The sequence below is a fragment of the Calonectris borealis genome, chromosome 28, assembly GCF_964195595.1.
Source record: "Calonectris borealis chromosome 28, bCalBor7.hap1.2, whole genome shotgun sequence".
Lineage (NCBI taxonomy): Eukaryota > Metazoa > Chordata > Aves > Procellariiformes > Procellariidae > Calonectris > Calonectris borealis.
In genome coordinates, this window is record NC_134339.1 from 6,248,503 (window position 1) to 6,265,161 (window position 16,659).

Genomic DNA, 16,659 nt, shown 5'->3' on the forward strand with positions numbered 1-16,659 from the left:
ATCGAGTCCCACAGGAGCACATATTAAAGAGAAGCTGGCCCCTCTGAAATGTTACCTTGCCACTTGAAAAATTCTTGGCAGACTTTCTTCAAACTTGACTTGTTTTGCTTTCCTTATAGTGACCTGAAAATCAGGCCATGTTGAAAGCAGATTAGTTCTATGATTAATGTCAGAGCGATTTTAACTCAGGTGCCTTTATAAGGAAGGTACATAGGGATACATTAGTGCAGGGAAGGCAGTGTATTGCCTGCACTGTTACGGGGTCCAACACACATATCTAAGTGTGTATTTATTGTCTATAAGCCTGCAAATTTTTAATAACATTGTTAGGCTATTACTATTTTCATAATAAAACTTTCAGATCAAAATAAATGGAATCAACAGACAAAGCATGTTACCGAGACTCCTCCATGTATTAAAATTGTCTTTGGCAGTGAAAGAACAGTTAACTAAGACACAAGTACATACACATTGATGGAAATAACTTGTCAATGTAATTTCACAAGGTCCGTAATGCCAGGATACCTGTTGGGGAGGGGGCAGCTGTAAGCGTTCATAAACTTAATGAAAAGAACAGGGATAAGTTTCAGGAGTGCTGGATTTTGATCCTGATTCTGCTTAAAACTAGTGTCACTCAAGCTGCTTCATCTCTCTGTTCTTGGTTCTTCCACCGTGAAGCGAGGATAGTTGACTGCTTAGAGATCAGCCAGCATCCATGAGCTGGGCCGCTCCAGAGAAGAGCGAGAAATTACTCCACTTCAGCAGCATCCTCATTGTGGCTTTCTGCATTCAATACGTAGCGTGTCTGTATGTGCTCACACCCTCCTTCTCTAAATTATTAAACAACTGTGCACACCCTGCGGGAAAAAGAGCAGCAGCAACACCCGCTTTATCTTCCTTTATCATCCTCATTTCTAGCACAGCTAATTATCTAAATACAGAGCTGCCACCTTCTAGAGCGACAAGGAGACAGCGAGCACCAGTGTCTCCCTTTGCTGTAGCTGGCGATCCTTGCTTTTACTGTATGACTGTGTGTGTGTCAGCGCATGCGCCCAGGTTGGTTCGGAGCATGTCCCCCAGCACAGAGCATGTCCTCTGGCAGGATTTATTATAAATGAATGCTGAAGTGCTCTTCTCTGTTCTCTCTGCCTCCCTGCATCCCTCCTCCCCTATTCTTTCTCACCCTACTTTGTTCAGTGGCCTTGAGATAATTCACTAGCCTTTCATCGGGGGGGTCTTCAAACAACTCAGTCTAAGAGCAGGTATGAATGGGGTGTTTGGGCTGCTCTGTTAATATGGCAAGTGCAACACGTGAAAACATTTGCCTGCGTAAGCTAGCATGATTTTCAACGGCAGGAAGCTGCCTAGATGTGCCCTTGAACATCTTCAGCTTGCATCTTGATTCTTTGTTCTTTCAGTTGCCTGGGCTGCTTTTAGAAAGAAAATTCACAATCCAAACCATCCCTTATTTATTTATTTGGTATCAGGTTTGGGCTGGTGTTTGGGGATTGATGGCGAGGGTGGCAGGGCATGTGTGTGCATGTTTTGTGGGGATTGAGTTGAGGTTGTAATTGCATTATTTCAGGGAATCCAGCTGTTAGGGGATGAAGGCAGTTCCACTTTCCTGGCAGGAAGGAAATCTGAGCACTTGAATCAGTGCAATATGTGATGTTCAGTGATGCTTCCTCCGCTGATCTGATCCTCAAATCTGATCACGCCTCTAGTCGCAGTTGTTTTAATTAAACTCAGAGGAATTCTGCACATTGTGCTGCAAGATTAACATTTTTGTTTAATTAGAAACACTCAGTAGTAATAGTTGTACCAGGCCTCCCCCAACACACACACATGTGTGCACACACACTCACGCACTAACCCTGCAAGTTAAGAGGGCTATTCTTTCTGAGGATTAATTGGTTCATGAAATTAACAGACACAGGTTTGAGCCAGGTGGAGTAGCATCACCAGGGAGCGGGATAAAAGCGGTAATCAATAATGATGTCATCTGCAGCCAATGCGGCAGCAGCTCCGCGGCTCCTTAACAACACACCACCGCCTGGTTAAATAGCAGAAGGGAAGAGAAGACGTTAAAAGCCTGGCTGAAAGCTGTGCAAAGGCAAAGCAATTCCCAGGGCCCCTCTGTCCTGAGCTCACTCTTGCGGGGGGCTAGAGTTTTGTAGCACACGTGATCTGCAAGAGCACATGGTGTTTGGAGACTCCTACAAGACCCCAGCACAGCCTGGTGAACTGAGAACTCAAAGGTTTGGTTCAGTCCCTAGTTAAAGATGTTTATGTTTCTATTTAGAATGCAATGCCCTGGTTTAGAGGTGCTTCAGATGCACTGAAATGACTACGCCTTTATACAACTGTAAGTTTGTCCAAACTAGGAGATCTGTATTACTTTAGCAGTTATAAAACGGTACATGTTTTTGTTTGTGGTCAGATTCCTTTGATATATGAGGAGAGGTGTGGTTAATACATTTCACTCTCCAGTGAGTCACAATAGATCCTTTATAACTCTTCAACAATGGCCAGAGGAAGGAAACAATGCACATTTTTAAACACACAATTGAGGCATTTAAACCCTTTTCTTCTCTGCGGTAGCTGTGTGCTGCTAATAACGGTATTAGACAAGAGTTTCGGGTATCAGAGCACCGCACAAACCTTTAGCTCTGCCTTCATGATCTTCATAGATTTTTAGAAGTTGAGTGTGAGGCACAGCAGTGTGGAATAGCTCTTACCCAAATCATGTGTGTTTGGAGCCCGCGTAGAGCAGTACTGGGATCTGGCGATTCTGCTTTGCTCTTACAGGAAAAGACACCCACCATAGCAAGGCCACTGGGTTTCTCTCTTGTTCCACTGTCTCTGGGTTCAGCCACACGTAGTTTGGCTCCATTGCCTCTGATATGTAATGTGCCAAGAGTAGGAAATGAGCTCTTGCTGTGTTTGCAGTTGGCAGGGATGTTTCCCAACCAAGGCAAGGGTTTCCAGCCCATCTCTGCTGCCGTTGTGAGAGCTCCCACTGGTTTCAGTGGGGGGCTGATTGTGATGTATGTTACTTTTTTAAAAATCCCACCTTTTAAAAATCCTTTATGTTATTTCCCTTCTGTTCCCTGACCTGCTTTTGGGATAGATTTAATGCCATAGATTTCCGAGGCTGTGATTCCTCAACATGCCTCATTTAAAATGATGGAGAATCCCTACAAAGTCTCACTCTGGTGCTTGCATCCTCCTTCCAGGCTGCCCTCCCCCAAAGACTGATTTTCTGGGGGAAAACAATGGCATGTTCCTGAGCTGTATCAGCCAGCATAAGACAGCTCTCTTCCACATGAGTTAGGAGGTCGTGACAAAGATTATGAGGGAAGCACTGGGCCTTCTGTATTAGTTATCACAAATTAGTCAGCATCGGTTAGGATTGCCCTCCTCACCCTCATTAGTGAAGGCAAAGGCAAGTTTGAGAGGAAGCAGGAAGCTCAGTTGAGCCTGTCTTCTAGGTGCTGGTGCCATGTCCCTCTTCTTCTAGGGCAGCAGCATTCTGAATTAATAAATCTAAAAATCACACCCTGTCTGACAGCACTTGGCTTATTGTTGTTATGTGTGTCCCCTCTGATAACTGCAGCTGGATGATATTTTCCTCTCCTTTCTCTCCTAGTTTCCACTGTGTCTTTGACAGGCCTTTTCAAGTAGTCGCTTTCATTATTTCTCTTGCACAGTTTGTTTCGTACTGTAGGGTTTGGAGAGGGAAGAGGAATGGCTCCTTTTAAATGAGACTGTATAGACTGTACTCTGCAGTGCAGCGATCTTTGCCATATGTGTGCACAGCTTCTGCTGTAAAAACAAGTAAGTGCGAGTCGCTTACCTGACAGAGGGATTCAGTGCAAGACCTGGAGAAACTTTGAAATTACTATTCCCATGCCCCAAAGGGTTTTAATAGATTGCATTTAAATATAGAATCTTCTTGTGGGTTTTAGCATAGTCACACGAAATGGACAAGCTGGTAAATTTTCCTGTATAATGTGTTTTCACAAACCATCTCTGGATGATTTACTGTAGCCTTGTTTTAAATTGCATTGCACAGAGTACTGGGCAGCAGGTCTGCCTGATGCTTTCTTTGGTGTATTCCACTGAACAGCTCCTTCAGCTGCCCCAGTTCCTAGTACGTGTTTAACCACTCTTCCTTTGTTCTTTACCACCAGAGGACCAGTTACCTCCTGGCTTCCCAAACATTGATATGGGGCCCCAGCTGAAAGTGGTGGAGCGGACACGAACAGCCACAATGCTCTGTGCGGCCAGTGGGAACCCGGACCCAGAGATCACTTGGTTTAAAGATTTCCTGCCTGTCGACCCCAGCGCAAGCAATGGGAGAATAAAACAACTGAGATCAGGTAAGGTCTCTGCGTGAGACTAGAGGAATTGAGACCTAGATAGAGACGTGAAGAGACTGCTCAGAGGTTTCTGAAGCAGAAGAGAGGGTTGATAGTCATGGGCACCACTGGTGTGGATTGGGGCATTAGCTTTTCTTTGGTTTTGGGACTCGTGTTCTTACTCAGGGAGTGGTTGGAGTATTTTCCCCTCCAGTCCATCCTCCTGGCCTTCCCTACTGCCTAGTTGACATAAAGGGAATCACAGCAGGGAAGCTGGTTCCCGTCCAGGAGACGCAGTAACTAGTTCACTGGATAATGGTACTCTTCCAGCTCAGGGGGAACTGGGGACTGAATGGGAGCTGAGGGTTTCTTCCTCGAACTGGGTAAGGAAGAAAGAAAACCACTACAGCAGACATGGCATTTTAGGCCACATGCATCTGGTATAGGGTCCATAGCTCAGGCAGCCTCTGACTGTGAAAACGTGATCCTGTTGGTGTAAATTGAGCCTCTCAAAGCTGGCGCTGAGGAACACTCTTGCAGGATCTCTCTGGCCTCAAGTCCCTGCAGTCATCGCTGCAGAGCAGTTGTGAGCATTCTGGAGTGACCCCTTGGTGCTCAGTGGCAGTGCCCATGGAGTGGATCTCCATCAACAGATGTACCCCAGCTCCATGGCTCTTGTCAGTTTTCCGTCTTTCCCCATCTGCTTGTCCATCTGTCTCTTTTGTTTGTTTTATGTTTGTTTTGTGTGTGTGTCAATGTGATGTCTCTTAATGTTCACGTTTCAGGAGCTGTTTTTATACTTGTTAAATCTGCCAGTTTACTGTGTGAGAATGTGTGTATGCGTACAAGGAGGGCACAGGTGCATTTATTTTTGAATACTACCGATAAAGCACTTCCATTGATAGCTGCAAAAATGAAACAAGCTTCTTCATTTACCTTTTTGACAAAAACTAACCCAAGAAATAATCCTTTTCAAATACTGCTTAGACTGAGTGCTTTGACCCAGCCTGGAGAAAATGTGTCTGTGTGGTTGGACCTAGCAAGCACCAGTGTCACTTCAGCTACTCATAACATTCCTTTGGCCAAGAGAGATGGAGCATTTTCAAGAGTCTTTTTGGCAAATGAATGGCTTTGTTGCAGGCAAAGGGAAAGCAGAGGCTTCAGTGAAGCAACTGGGGTTGCTCTGTTCCTGTTAGACATTTTACAAGTCAGCTAGTCAAGCGATAGCCGACTACTTCTGCCCAGACCTCTGCTGGCTCTGAAGAAATCAGTTCTGACTACTGTAATGCTGGATCTGAACATCAGAGAATGTAACTGCCTGATTTTTCTCTTGCTTTGTTTGGCAAAGATGCTGTATAAAGATTTTTAGTTCTGTGGGCCACTAGTGGAAAAGATTCAGTGTAGTTCCAGTTCAGTGTAGCTTTTATACACCTGCATAAATGCATCCATATTCAGTGAAGCAAACCTACAAGCAGATACTTAAACTGCTTTGTTGAATTAGAATGGATTGTTGAATCCCACATACACAGATGAGATTGACCTCCCTGTTTTATCATAACAGCTGAGGCAAATACAAATAAAAAAAATCATTCAGCATAAATAATGAGAGGTAAACTAGAATTATATCATGCTTCTGTGACCATCTGAAGTGTGAGTAATGCATAGGCAGATTATTTTTAATACATTTATCATCTTGCTAGAATGCCTTTATGCTCCTTAACTGGGTTTGATCTGGTGTTTTCTTTAAAGCCACCTGAGTGCTGCATTTTTATTCCAGTGAATTGGTTAGCTTCAGAGTGAACCCTTGACCTTTCTGATAAATCAGAAGATACCTGCTGAGAATTAATCTCATTTACAGCTGCTTTGAATTAGTAAGCTGGTGAAACCCTGAAGCATCCCTGTTGTCCTTAGGGGTGGAAACCTGTTGTTTGTGTGAAAGGGATTGCAGATTCCTGGACGGTCTTCCGAGTTCCCCTCTTTCATCTGCTTTTATGGCCTTTCAAAACTTGCATGTTCTGTGATGCAAAGGCCTGTGAAAATGCAAAACATACGAACGTTAGGGTCATCTGTACTGTGGTAGTATTTCAGTCAGTGGAAAGGAGTTGTTTTAAGACCAAGGCAGAGCAGATTCAAGTGTGTATTTCTAACCTGAGTGTGATGTGCGATGCCTGTTTGAGCGCTGATGATGCGTATGCTGCTAAAGTCAGAACTTAATTTAATACATTTATCTTTCCAGAAAACAAACTTTGCTGCCAGAAGTGTCGCACTAGCACACGTTAGGGCATTGGATGCTTCAGGACACTGCTAATGAGCTTCAGTGTCTTTCACTCACAGGTCATCAGTATGACTCCAGCCCAGCTCCTTGGGGATAAACAATTACACCCAACTAACAGGTGTTTGACAAGCCCTCTGTGAACAGGAGTGCAGGGAGGAGGAGTGACCCTGGTGCTAAATCACAACTTCATCTCTGCACTTCGTGCTAACAGGCTTAGCATAGAAGCCAGCGACTGTGTTGTCTCTGAAGACTTGGCTGTGCATTGCTCCCTGATGGAGACTGGGACAGGCTGAGAGAGCAGCAGGACAGGACAGCCACCCAGATTCTGTCTTGGAGATAAAGTCATCAGGATAGCAGCCATGCTACTTTATTACGAAGGGTGTTAAGAACTGAATTTATATTAATATATGGGTCAATGGCAAACATGCAAATTAGCCCATTAAAAGGTACAAGTGAAATGTCATACATAGAGCTCTGCAAAATTGGGTAGCTGTGTCCAGATTTGGTTCTCATTTATATTAAAAAACCTGAATGTTTCACTGGCAATATAAATGGGCCTTCGAGACCATGGTCATTATATTCACATCATCCCGTGGACCCATTATTTTATGGGTCTTCAATATAATTGAGAAACAGGTGATATGTCATTAATCATAGAGGGTTTTCTCTATCCAGTATTTCTTCTTCTCCTTTCCATCTCCAGATAAACTTTCCAAGTAACTGGAAATCATTTAATGCTTGGGGGGTTTGACTGAATGAAAAGCGGAATTGTCAATCAAAGGAGCATGGGAAGAACCTCTGTCCAGGCTCCTGCTTCCCTTAGACGTACATGAACATCTGAGCCTTAGAGACCCATGTTGTCTAAGAGTTTAATTGCTCATGGTGGTGGAAGAGAAATGGATATTTCTGCTTAACCCCGATGCGAGCAGTCTCAGGACATTTAAAGTAGAAGCCAATGTCCTTTGCTCAGCCGTGCCACCTAGGGGGGATAACGGGAGGCAGCCTGCAGCCACCTTCTCACATAGAAACACTAAAATCTTTTGTGTCTTGTTGTTGTCTTCTGTTTTCTAAATAACTGGCTATAACAAACTTATTTTTTCCTTTTTTTTTTCTTTTTTTTCACCTTTTTTTAACATTCAGAGACTTTTGGTAAGTTTGTTCAATTAAAAAAAAAAAAATCAAACCAAAAAACCCCAAACCTGCTAATGTTCAGATTTGTAACCCTTGCCCTTTAAACTAATTCCTTTGTACAGCTTCTTGAGAGGCATGCTATGCATTTCTTCTACTAACTCTTTCAGTAGGGATATTCTGCCCTCTTAATGAATTTCTGCAGGGGTATTGCAGGCTACAAAAAGAATAATAATCATCCTAATTAATATATCTGTATAAAGAGATAACAGCTATATATGAACCTCCTAACATTGGATAGATTTTTTTTTTGTAACTTAGCAACAGTTGTCCTGGAATTCCCCAATTACACAATAGCTTGTACCCTGGAACTGTGATAATTGTGTTCACACCTGCAGGAGGTCTTGGAGTTTCACATCTAACAGGGTTATTGGCATTTTCAGAAGGGAGAGGTGGGGGTGCAACATTTTCAAATTGGCGCTGTAAATCACAGGCTATGGGAAAGGGTTAAGCAAAGGAAAAGCCCCTCATCTCTGTCCCTTGAGAAGCCAGGAGCCTGTCTGCAGAACTCAAGTCACATTTCCGCCGTGTGCCAAGTCCCCTTTTGTTGTTAGAGATGTAGCAATTGCAGCTGTCAGCCAGGATCCGGCATTTTAAAATTGCAGAAGACCCTTGATGATTGCTTGCTTGTTTAGAATAGAAAGCTCTCTCCAGCCCTCGGGAGAGGAGCATAGCACACACATGTTCTCACACGTGGCCTGACAGAAGGTGGGGATGTGTTTTCTGTCATTGCCATGGCAATGGTGACTGTCCTCCTCTCCCTGTTTTCAAGGCTTGGAGAATCCGTAGGCAGCTTGCTGTGTGGGAAGTCAGAGGAAGGGATGGTGGAAGAGCAGATCCTCTGTGACAGAGGGGGACACCTGCACGTGGTATTCTGCCTGGCACCGTCTTGGTCCTTTATAATCCAGAGGCAAGTTCTTTAAGCTGCTTTTTGCCTCTGCTGCTAAACACTAGGCTGGCCGTCTGGGCTCATGCAGCCTTAAAATTTGCCCTAAACAGGGAGATCTCCAGATCCTGGGAGCCTGTGGAAGGCAGTATGAATACTTTGCACGTGGCATCTCAAAACCAGCTTTTTTGCTCACCAGCTCGGAAAGTCAGCATCCAGTGCGAGTTCTTCCTCCTTTAGTTTTCCTGCAAAGCTGGTGCCCTTATTCTGCCCTGGACAGTGGTTAGCCTTGTGCATTTGCTCCTGCACTGTTCAGGACACCAGGCAAGCCAGCTATTGAACGTGAGTACCTCCCCTCCACCACCATGACCCCGTACCAAATCTTAGAGGACCTGTCAAAGTTCTTCAGAATAATTAATCTATTTCATATCCTCTTCTAGCACCATCCTGCTCCCCCTATATTAAATATGAAGCTAGTTAGATGTGAAACTCCAACAGTGGAAATCTACCATCTGTGTCCCTGCCACCATTCAAACTACTGTTCTTTCCTTGCAAGTTACTTGATCTCATTTTGATTCAAATTCTGTCCCCTCCATCCCTGGTATGGGGCATCTTGCAAAACATGTTTTGCTCCTCCTCACCTTTATGTCCCGTGTGCCAGAGTTAGAATTGGAAAGACCAAAGTGGCATTGCTTGGCTTATTTTGCTCTCCAAGAGCACTGTCTCCAAGACAGTCTGTCTCTGAGAGGTGCTGACAGCCTATTTCCACGGGCAGCAATGATGCTTAGAGGGAACAGGGAATAACTAACCTACAATGACACAAGAAGGTAACGGCTGCTGTTGTATCTATGCTTACATAGCTCTAACTTCAGTGTGTTTCTCCTGTCAAACAGAGTGAACCTTTGCAGGAAATTGCCAGGCTTAGCCAAGGCCAAAGAAGCTTTATAGCGGTGGGTGATGTTGGGGTCTCTTCCCCTCCTCTACCCTTTTCCCATTAGCCTTGTTCCAGATTTGTGCCACAGATGGCAGATTTTCACTCCAGTTTTGAGACAGAAAGATGTATCAGAGGCTGTTTTTATTTCCACTGAATTGAACTATAACCCTTTGCTGCTTTGTCTCTCGCTCGCTTTTTAAAACCTTCCTGCCATCTCCTGTGTGGAGATCTGCCCAAGTACACGCTCACCCCACCTCTTCCTCTTTCAAGCACTGTCTCTCCAACCTTTGTCCTGATAGCTAACCAACCTGCTTTATTAACCTTAGCTAGTTCCTAACCCTAACTAGATGCTAACTTTTCTCTAGCAAATAACCTAACCTCTTAACTAGAAGCTGAATATAACTAGAATCTAATATCCTAACACTATAATACCTCTCTTCCCTCATCTCCTTTGAAAAATAAAGGTGAACTGTAATCAGTATCTATGTATTTTTACCTTCTATCCTGAGAATGGAGGATTGAACCACAGCACAAGAAGGATGAACAGGGCTGAAGGATAAGAAGGGAAGGGGCTTTCTGGTGGTTAAAGCAGAAGATTGGCACGCAGGAGGCTTTGACTCCTGTTCTTGCCTCTGCCACAGACTTCCCTCTGTGACCTTGGGCAAGTTGCTTCACTTCTACCTCGGTTTCCCCATCTGTAAAGTGGGGGTAATAATGCTGCTGTACCTCACTGTGGGAGAGGAGAGAGTGTAAGGCTGATATTTATCATGTAATGTGCTATACAAGCCCTGGCTGGGAGGTGCTGCAGAATGACGGCATTGTTACCATTGCAGAGAAGCTCTTGCATTTCTCCCTGATAAGAAGCAATACTTGTAATTGCGGAATCTGCCCTGTTCTCAGGATTGGGGTAAAAATCAACCAACTAAAACCCCTTCTTTGATAAGCTGTGTGACAAGTTTGAATGCCACCGTGAGCAAAAGGACCTGCTGTGTTTTCAAAGGAAGATGGTTGCAACCTCAGGAGGTCAAACAGGGGGACAGTGGTTTTACCATTGACTGTAGCATGGTTCACCAGCCACAATGTCACTTCCTCTCATCTGTGAGAGCTGCCTAGGCAGAAGACTTATGTTAGGCACTTAGAGACAACTGGAGGGGGTTTAAATAAAAATAACCCAAGGGAGATGCAGTGTACAGGCAAGTGTAGCAGGACTCCTCTCTCTCCATACAACCCCCCTCCTGCACTGGCATTAGGCAGGCTTTCAGAGCAGTTGCGTGAGGTAGCCCTTGCACTTGTGCAGTAGCATAGCCTTCTTTAGTGCAGAGCATCTGGCTTCAGTCTCTATGCGGAGCCACTGAAGGGTAACTGAAGGCCCGATAAGGACATGCCTTGAATTCCTCACACATTTGTGCCAGTAACTTAAGTTTGGAATGGGGAATTTGCTAGCAAAGGTGGGTTCAAACCTGCAACTCTTAATGTGATGCAAGGTACCTTGATGTCCCTTTCCCTGTCTGGGCTAGCATGACCATAATGCCGACCCTTTTCCCCAGGAGTGATGAATATAAATGCAGGTTCATCATATGTTCTGCAAGTAGCAAACAGTAATGTTAGCTGAGAGCTTGAAGACTTTCTTAGCAACAAAATGGAGGCAGTCTTAAGACTTTTCAAGCCAAGTGCCATGGAGGCTCTGTCAACAGCCAGCTGAATTGGACTGCTTTAAAAAGGGCATCCCCACCTTAAGTACCCGAACCCTCTTTAGTCTGTCCCTATATTTTAAGATGAGGTAGAGCAGGAAGTTTCCTACTGGGAACTGTCTTCCTTGACTCAGGTCCTTTTCCCACGGCAGTCCAGGTGTTTGGGGTTTTACAGTCTTTTCACTTATTTCTTTGTTTTCTTTGCAGAAGGTACACCAATCCGAGGTAAGACACCCCCAACTCACTCACTCACCCACTCTCCAAACACTTCTCTCCACTCAGTTCCTGTTTCATTGACCTGTGCTCAATACAGATTCTTCTTGTTGTTGTTGTTGTTGTTTTCTTGTCCTGCTTCACCTCTGGATATTTCTTTTTTATACCTGTCTTTATTTTATATATGGTTATAATGTCCTTTTTTGTTTGCTGGGTGCACTTGGTAATACTGATACTGTTATTCTAATAACGTCTCAGGCGGTACTGCCTCAGATTTATGGCAGAATTTTAAGAGCTAATCTCTCCAGGACTGTGAAGGACTGAAGTTTATCTTGAGCATTAAATGCTATCAAAGCTTGGTAAATACTTAGGGCCTTCTCTTAATTGGTGCAAAGTGCTCCCGAGCCACTGAAGGTGGTGAAAGTTTTCCAATCCTTTACTCAGTCAGACCTTCAGCACTTACCATCTCAGCGTACTCATTTGTTTGGCTTCAGAGCCTTGTTTCCCCTTCCTCCCCGTTCTCTTACCCTTAGGTTTTTCTGGGAAAGATACCCATGGTAAGTAGCTTCTGCACTGTCTCTTGAATGAAGACAAAAAGATATTAGACCTCAAGCTGTCATTGAAAGTCAGCAGGAATTGGGTGTGCACGCCTCGGAAGACCCTGCTTTGGCTTTATCTACACTGGCGAATTTAAAAGTCCATAATTCTCTGCTGGTAAAAGCAACAGGAAGTGCTGTAGGTGAGATTTACTTTTTCACACATCATCTCTATTGGCTCCTGACAAGTGCTGAAAACTCATTGACCTCTCTACAGTATAATTTCCACCATTGCATTCACCAGCAAAGCTGCAGTGGTCAAGATGAAAGGGGTGAGTCCTTATTCCCCTGGCGAAGCTGCTTGCCTGCAGTTCATGGTTCTGTTCCTGCTCTGCAGTGTGGCTTCATCTCCTCTGGTGTACGCTCAGACAAGCAGTGCTCACAAGCAGCACAAAAAATTTGTCTGGAACCAGTGGAAGCAACCCATAGATTTGTCCAAATGAACAGAAATTTCTAGGAAAACTCATTGACCAGCTTTCCACCGAAGTGGAGCTTTCAGATGACAGAGCATGCTTGAGCTGTAATTCAGTATGAAATATGCTCAGCTGGTGTCTCAATGTGAAGCTTCAGTCTATTTGGTTTCTAACTCCTGTTATACTGAAATACCCACAGATTTGATTGAAATCAATTCAGTTTGGTTTAGTGGCTTGGGTTAGGTTTTTTTGTTTTTTAATTCTATCTGCTCTGCCTTTGGGAGCTACCAGGCACAGTGGATCCTGGCAGGAGTCGCACTATCACACCCCATCCCTGTCATAAATTCACAGCCTCATGTCTTCCCACGCAGCATCCTTTTTCACCCGTGCACACACAGAGGAACATGAGCTCCGTGTCCTCCTCATGTGAACACATTGGTTCTTCCTTCCTGAAGAGGCTGTATCTGCAACCAACACTGATATCATTTGCACTTTTCTCAATAATATTTCCCTGATCTGGAATCGTTTGGTTTTCATATTTAGGGGTTTTTTGCAGAGGTGGGAGTTAAGAGTCTTACCACATGTGAGCTCTGTCCATATCTGTAGTATAATCATGTACTCCTAATACATAAAACATTTGATAGTCTGTTGAATTATTTAACTGGAATTTTGCAGGGATGAAGCCTTTTGAGGTAAATGAGGCAATTTTCTTCCATGTAGTTATATGCTGCATATCTCTGCATGTTTGCTTACAGGAGTGTTTAGTATGGGCTCTGGGTATATTCTTACAGGCTGCAATAATGTACCTTAATCCTTTTGGCCCAGTCAGTGTATACCACACAGGCAATTTCAAAGCTCCAATGCAGTATTTAGAAGGTTTTCCCTTGGCAAAATTCACTATCAGTAAGGTGCTTTTCACACTGACTTTTATCTCCTGCAGGCTTCCTGTGAATCAGGTATTTAAGCACAAAACAAAGGCAGCAGTGGTAAAAATGGTCCAGGGATCGTAGGCAGTGGGTGACAAAGCTTTTCACTTTTATGGTCACTGCTTCAAATTGAGCAAGGGAAAGTCAACTGCCTTCTGATAGATTTCTGGGGATCACAGTAATATGGATTATTGAAGTTGATTTCATGAGTTCTGGTGCAGAATGCCTGCATTGCAGAAGCCACAAAAGTTGATACTTTTGCTGATCATTTCAGTATGGAGAGTAACACTTAGTATAGAGGGGGGCGTATTAAATTTTCTCCTCCTGTTGGGTACATGTCCAGCCGTAAGGCTGAGCACAGGCATTAGCTGATATCAGCAGAGGGCTCAGTACTTCCAGAACTCGTAGCCCAAGAGTCCCAGGGAGTGTCCCAGTGTGTATTAGCTCAAGGGGAGGAGAAAGCAAAACACTGATGCTATTGCTCTCTCTTAAAAACAAAACAAAATGGTGATGATCGTGTCTTTGCTGCGGTCTTCTTCTCTCCTCCCAGGTGGCCTGCAGATTGAAAGCAGCGAAGAGACAGACCAGGGGAAGTATGAATGTGTCGCCAGCAACAGCGCTGGAGTGCGCTATTCCTCCCCTGCTAACCTTTACGTGAGAGGTAGGGAGCGCATCGGCTCACAACACTGGCAAATATCTCCCTCCCCATGGCCTTCCTTTGTCCCCAGCTGTTTGATTCAGTCTTGTCCCTGAGCGCAGGGGAAGCACTGGTGTTAATCAGTTGGATCCTTACAGTGCGCTGCTGAGCTTGCAGGGGGATCCTGGTGCACCCTGACTTCCTCGCCATTGCTGGTGGCTCCAGCTACTGCACCAGAGTTGCAGAGCAGCAATACAAGGCTATGTCCCCCACAGTGAAGTCAAGCGTGACCCAAAATAGCGTGCCCCAGAATCTGCCAGCGTCAGTCTGCAGGGCCCAGAGGGGAATGAACAGCTTTGGCTGCAAAGAGGCCATAATCCCCTTTTCTCCCAAAGGATCCCTGCTCTCTGGAAGTGGGAAGGTTTCAGTTCTACTGGTGTGGGTGTGAGAGGAGGGGAGGACCCTCTCAGCCCCCTCCACTGAGCTCTCTGTCGCCTGGATCTTACCAGATTGCAACAGGAGGGTGCATTCTCACTTCTCGCCTAAGTCCCAGCTGGTTTTCCCTTTGCCAGCAGTAATTTGTCACTGGTTCCTTGGGCATGAACGCTGGCCGTGGGCACAGACTCACAGAAAGCTGGAGACGGCCAGCAGACATCTCTGCCACAGTGACAGATTCCTTCACCCATGTAGGATGGGGAACAGATGACAGAGGGATTGACTTCTGCTTGATGCCCCCTCGATGTTCTCACATCCAGTGGGGCAATAGCCTTTCTGCTTTCTTTGTTATCTTATTTTAATCTCTCTGACCTGTAATATTTTGTGTGTAGCTTTGGTTTAATATCTTTCCACAGCAAAACCCTTTTGGTAATGAGAGAGCAAGGCTGGTCCTTCTCGCTTTTTTTAAAAAAAGAAAAATACCATTGGGAGGAAAAAAGAAAAGTTACATCCCAGCAAACTGTTCCCATTTCCATCCCATCGACAGAGGAAGCGCCTCCCACCTACACTCACGTTAACTCTGCAGTCAAATGCAGAGCCATGCTCCTGTGTGCACTCCTTTCTCTCTCTCTTTCTCTCTCTCTCGTGTCTCACGCTCACTAAATCACATGCACATGGAGAGAAGGCTTTTAATAATTTAATGTTTCCAAGCTAAATTTTTAAATAGCCTTTTGTGGCCAGCTGGAAAATTGCGTTTGAAATTTGCCCTGTCGCCTGGGCCCCGAAATTCTTCTTTTGGGGACGTAAATCTGGATCTGATATTAATTCAGGGCTAAATCCTTCGCAGACAGCTTAGCTGGAATGTTTTGGGTTCTTTTTTTAAAAAAAAAAAAAAGAAACAGGAAAAAATGTGGGGATTTTTCATTATTTTTTTATTTATAAATTTCCTCTACCTTTCTGGCCACTCGGAAACTACCCAGGAGACAAAGGTTGTAACCATGGAGTTGCCGGTCTCCGCACCTGGATAAGAGTCAGCTCCAGGTGGATAGCCCTCTTTCTATCCAAGTTAGCCTATGTGTACCTGAGGCCTGCCTGAAAAACAAAGCCAGCATTAGCCGGCCGAGAGAGTGCAGAAAACACCGTGTAAGCAAGCTCAGCCTGTGGTTTGGGTGTTTTTCATGCTGTTTAATTCCTTGTTTCTTGTGTGTTAATATCGTGGAAAGGTAACAAATTTCTGAAATGGATTTGCTTTGGTGGGAGGGAAAGTTCATGCACATTTTTCTTCCCGTTTTTTGTTTTAAGAGAGTCTTGAACACTCTTGTGTTTCCAATTGACTTGTTTCTTCCATAACATGCTTGTCTCTATAGAACACCTGGGATAGGATTTGTAAGTTTTAACATTGCAAGGAAATGTTTTGGTTTTGTTTTGCATTTCTTTTCTTCTTCTAATTATTTCTTTTTCCTTATTCAGTCCCGTTGTGGAGTTAGTGCAAGCAGGGCTGGGTGTGGGGCTGGTGGGAGCGCGGGCTGGGGGAGCGGATATCCAGCTTGGGATCTCCTTTGTATCGGGTCTTCTCTGCCTGGTACAGGTTCCGCTCCCCCTTCTCTAGAGAGCAGATGAACTTAAAGAAGTGAGAACTCCTTTCTGGGGTTGGCACCTTTGTCGGGTGCTGATTCTGAACTAGGATTGCTCACAGTCTGACCTCTGTACAGAGCTCGGTTGTTCTTAAACAAAAGGTACCTAGCTGGATGGGAGGGGGAAAGTTAGAAAGGCAGGAAAGAGGGTCGTTACTATCTTCATTTTTTTTCCTTTCTTTTTATTTTGATTAAGAGAAAAAAACAATCAATTTGCAGCTGACAGCCTTGAGAAGGCCTTTTTTTACTCTCTCTGTGTTTCCCCTATTTTTCTCTTCTCCTCATGTCATTGTGTTCTGCATCAAACCCCCTTAACATCCCTCAGAGCTACGAGAAGGTTGGTGTGGTTTTTTTCTTTTTTACTTTCTTTACCCACATTTTTACATTCTTAAGAGAAAAAAATTAAAAAATAAAAAAAAAAAAAAGAGAAAAAGCAAGAAATCTTTAAGATGAGCGAGACCCGCCCGTTC

General features: G+C 44.4%; 1 protein-coding gene across 2 annotated transcripts in view; it reads left to right on the forward strand.

Moving 5' to 3' along the window:
• PTPRS (protein tyrosine phosphatase receptor type S) overlaps positions 1-16,659 on the forward strand; it is a 79,102-nt gene that overhangs the window by 4,263 nt on the left and 58,180 nt on the right. For both annotated transcript variants that reach the window (XM_075175814.1, XM_075175813.1), the window contains exons 2-3: positions 4,194-4,382; positions 14,034-14,144. In XM_075175814.1, coding sequence (XP_075031915.1) covers positions 4,194-4,382; positions 14,034-14,144 — 300 coding nt within the window. The remainder of the gene's footprint in view (positions 1-4,193; positions 4,383-14,033; positions 14,145-16,659) is intronic.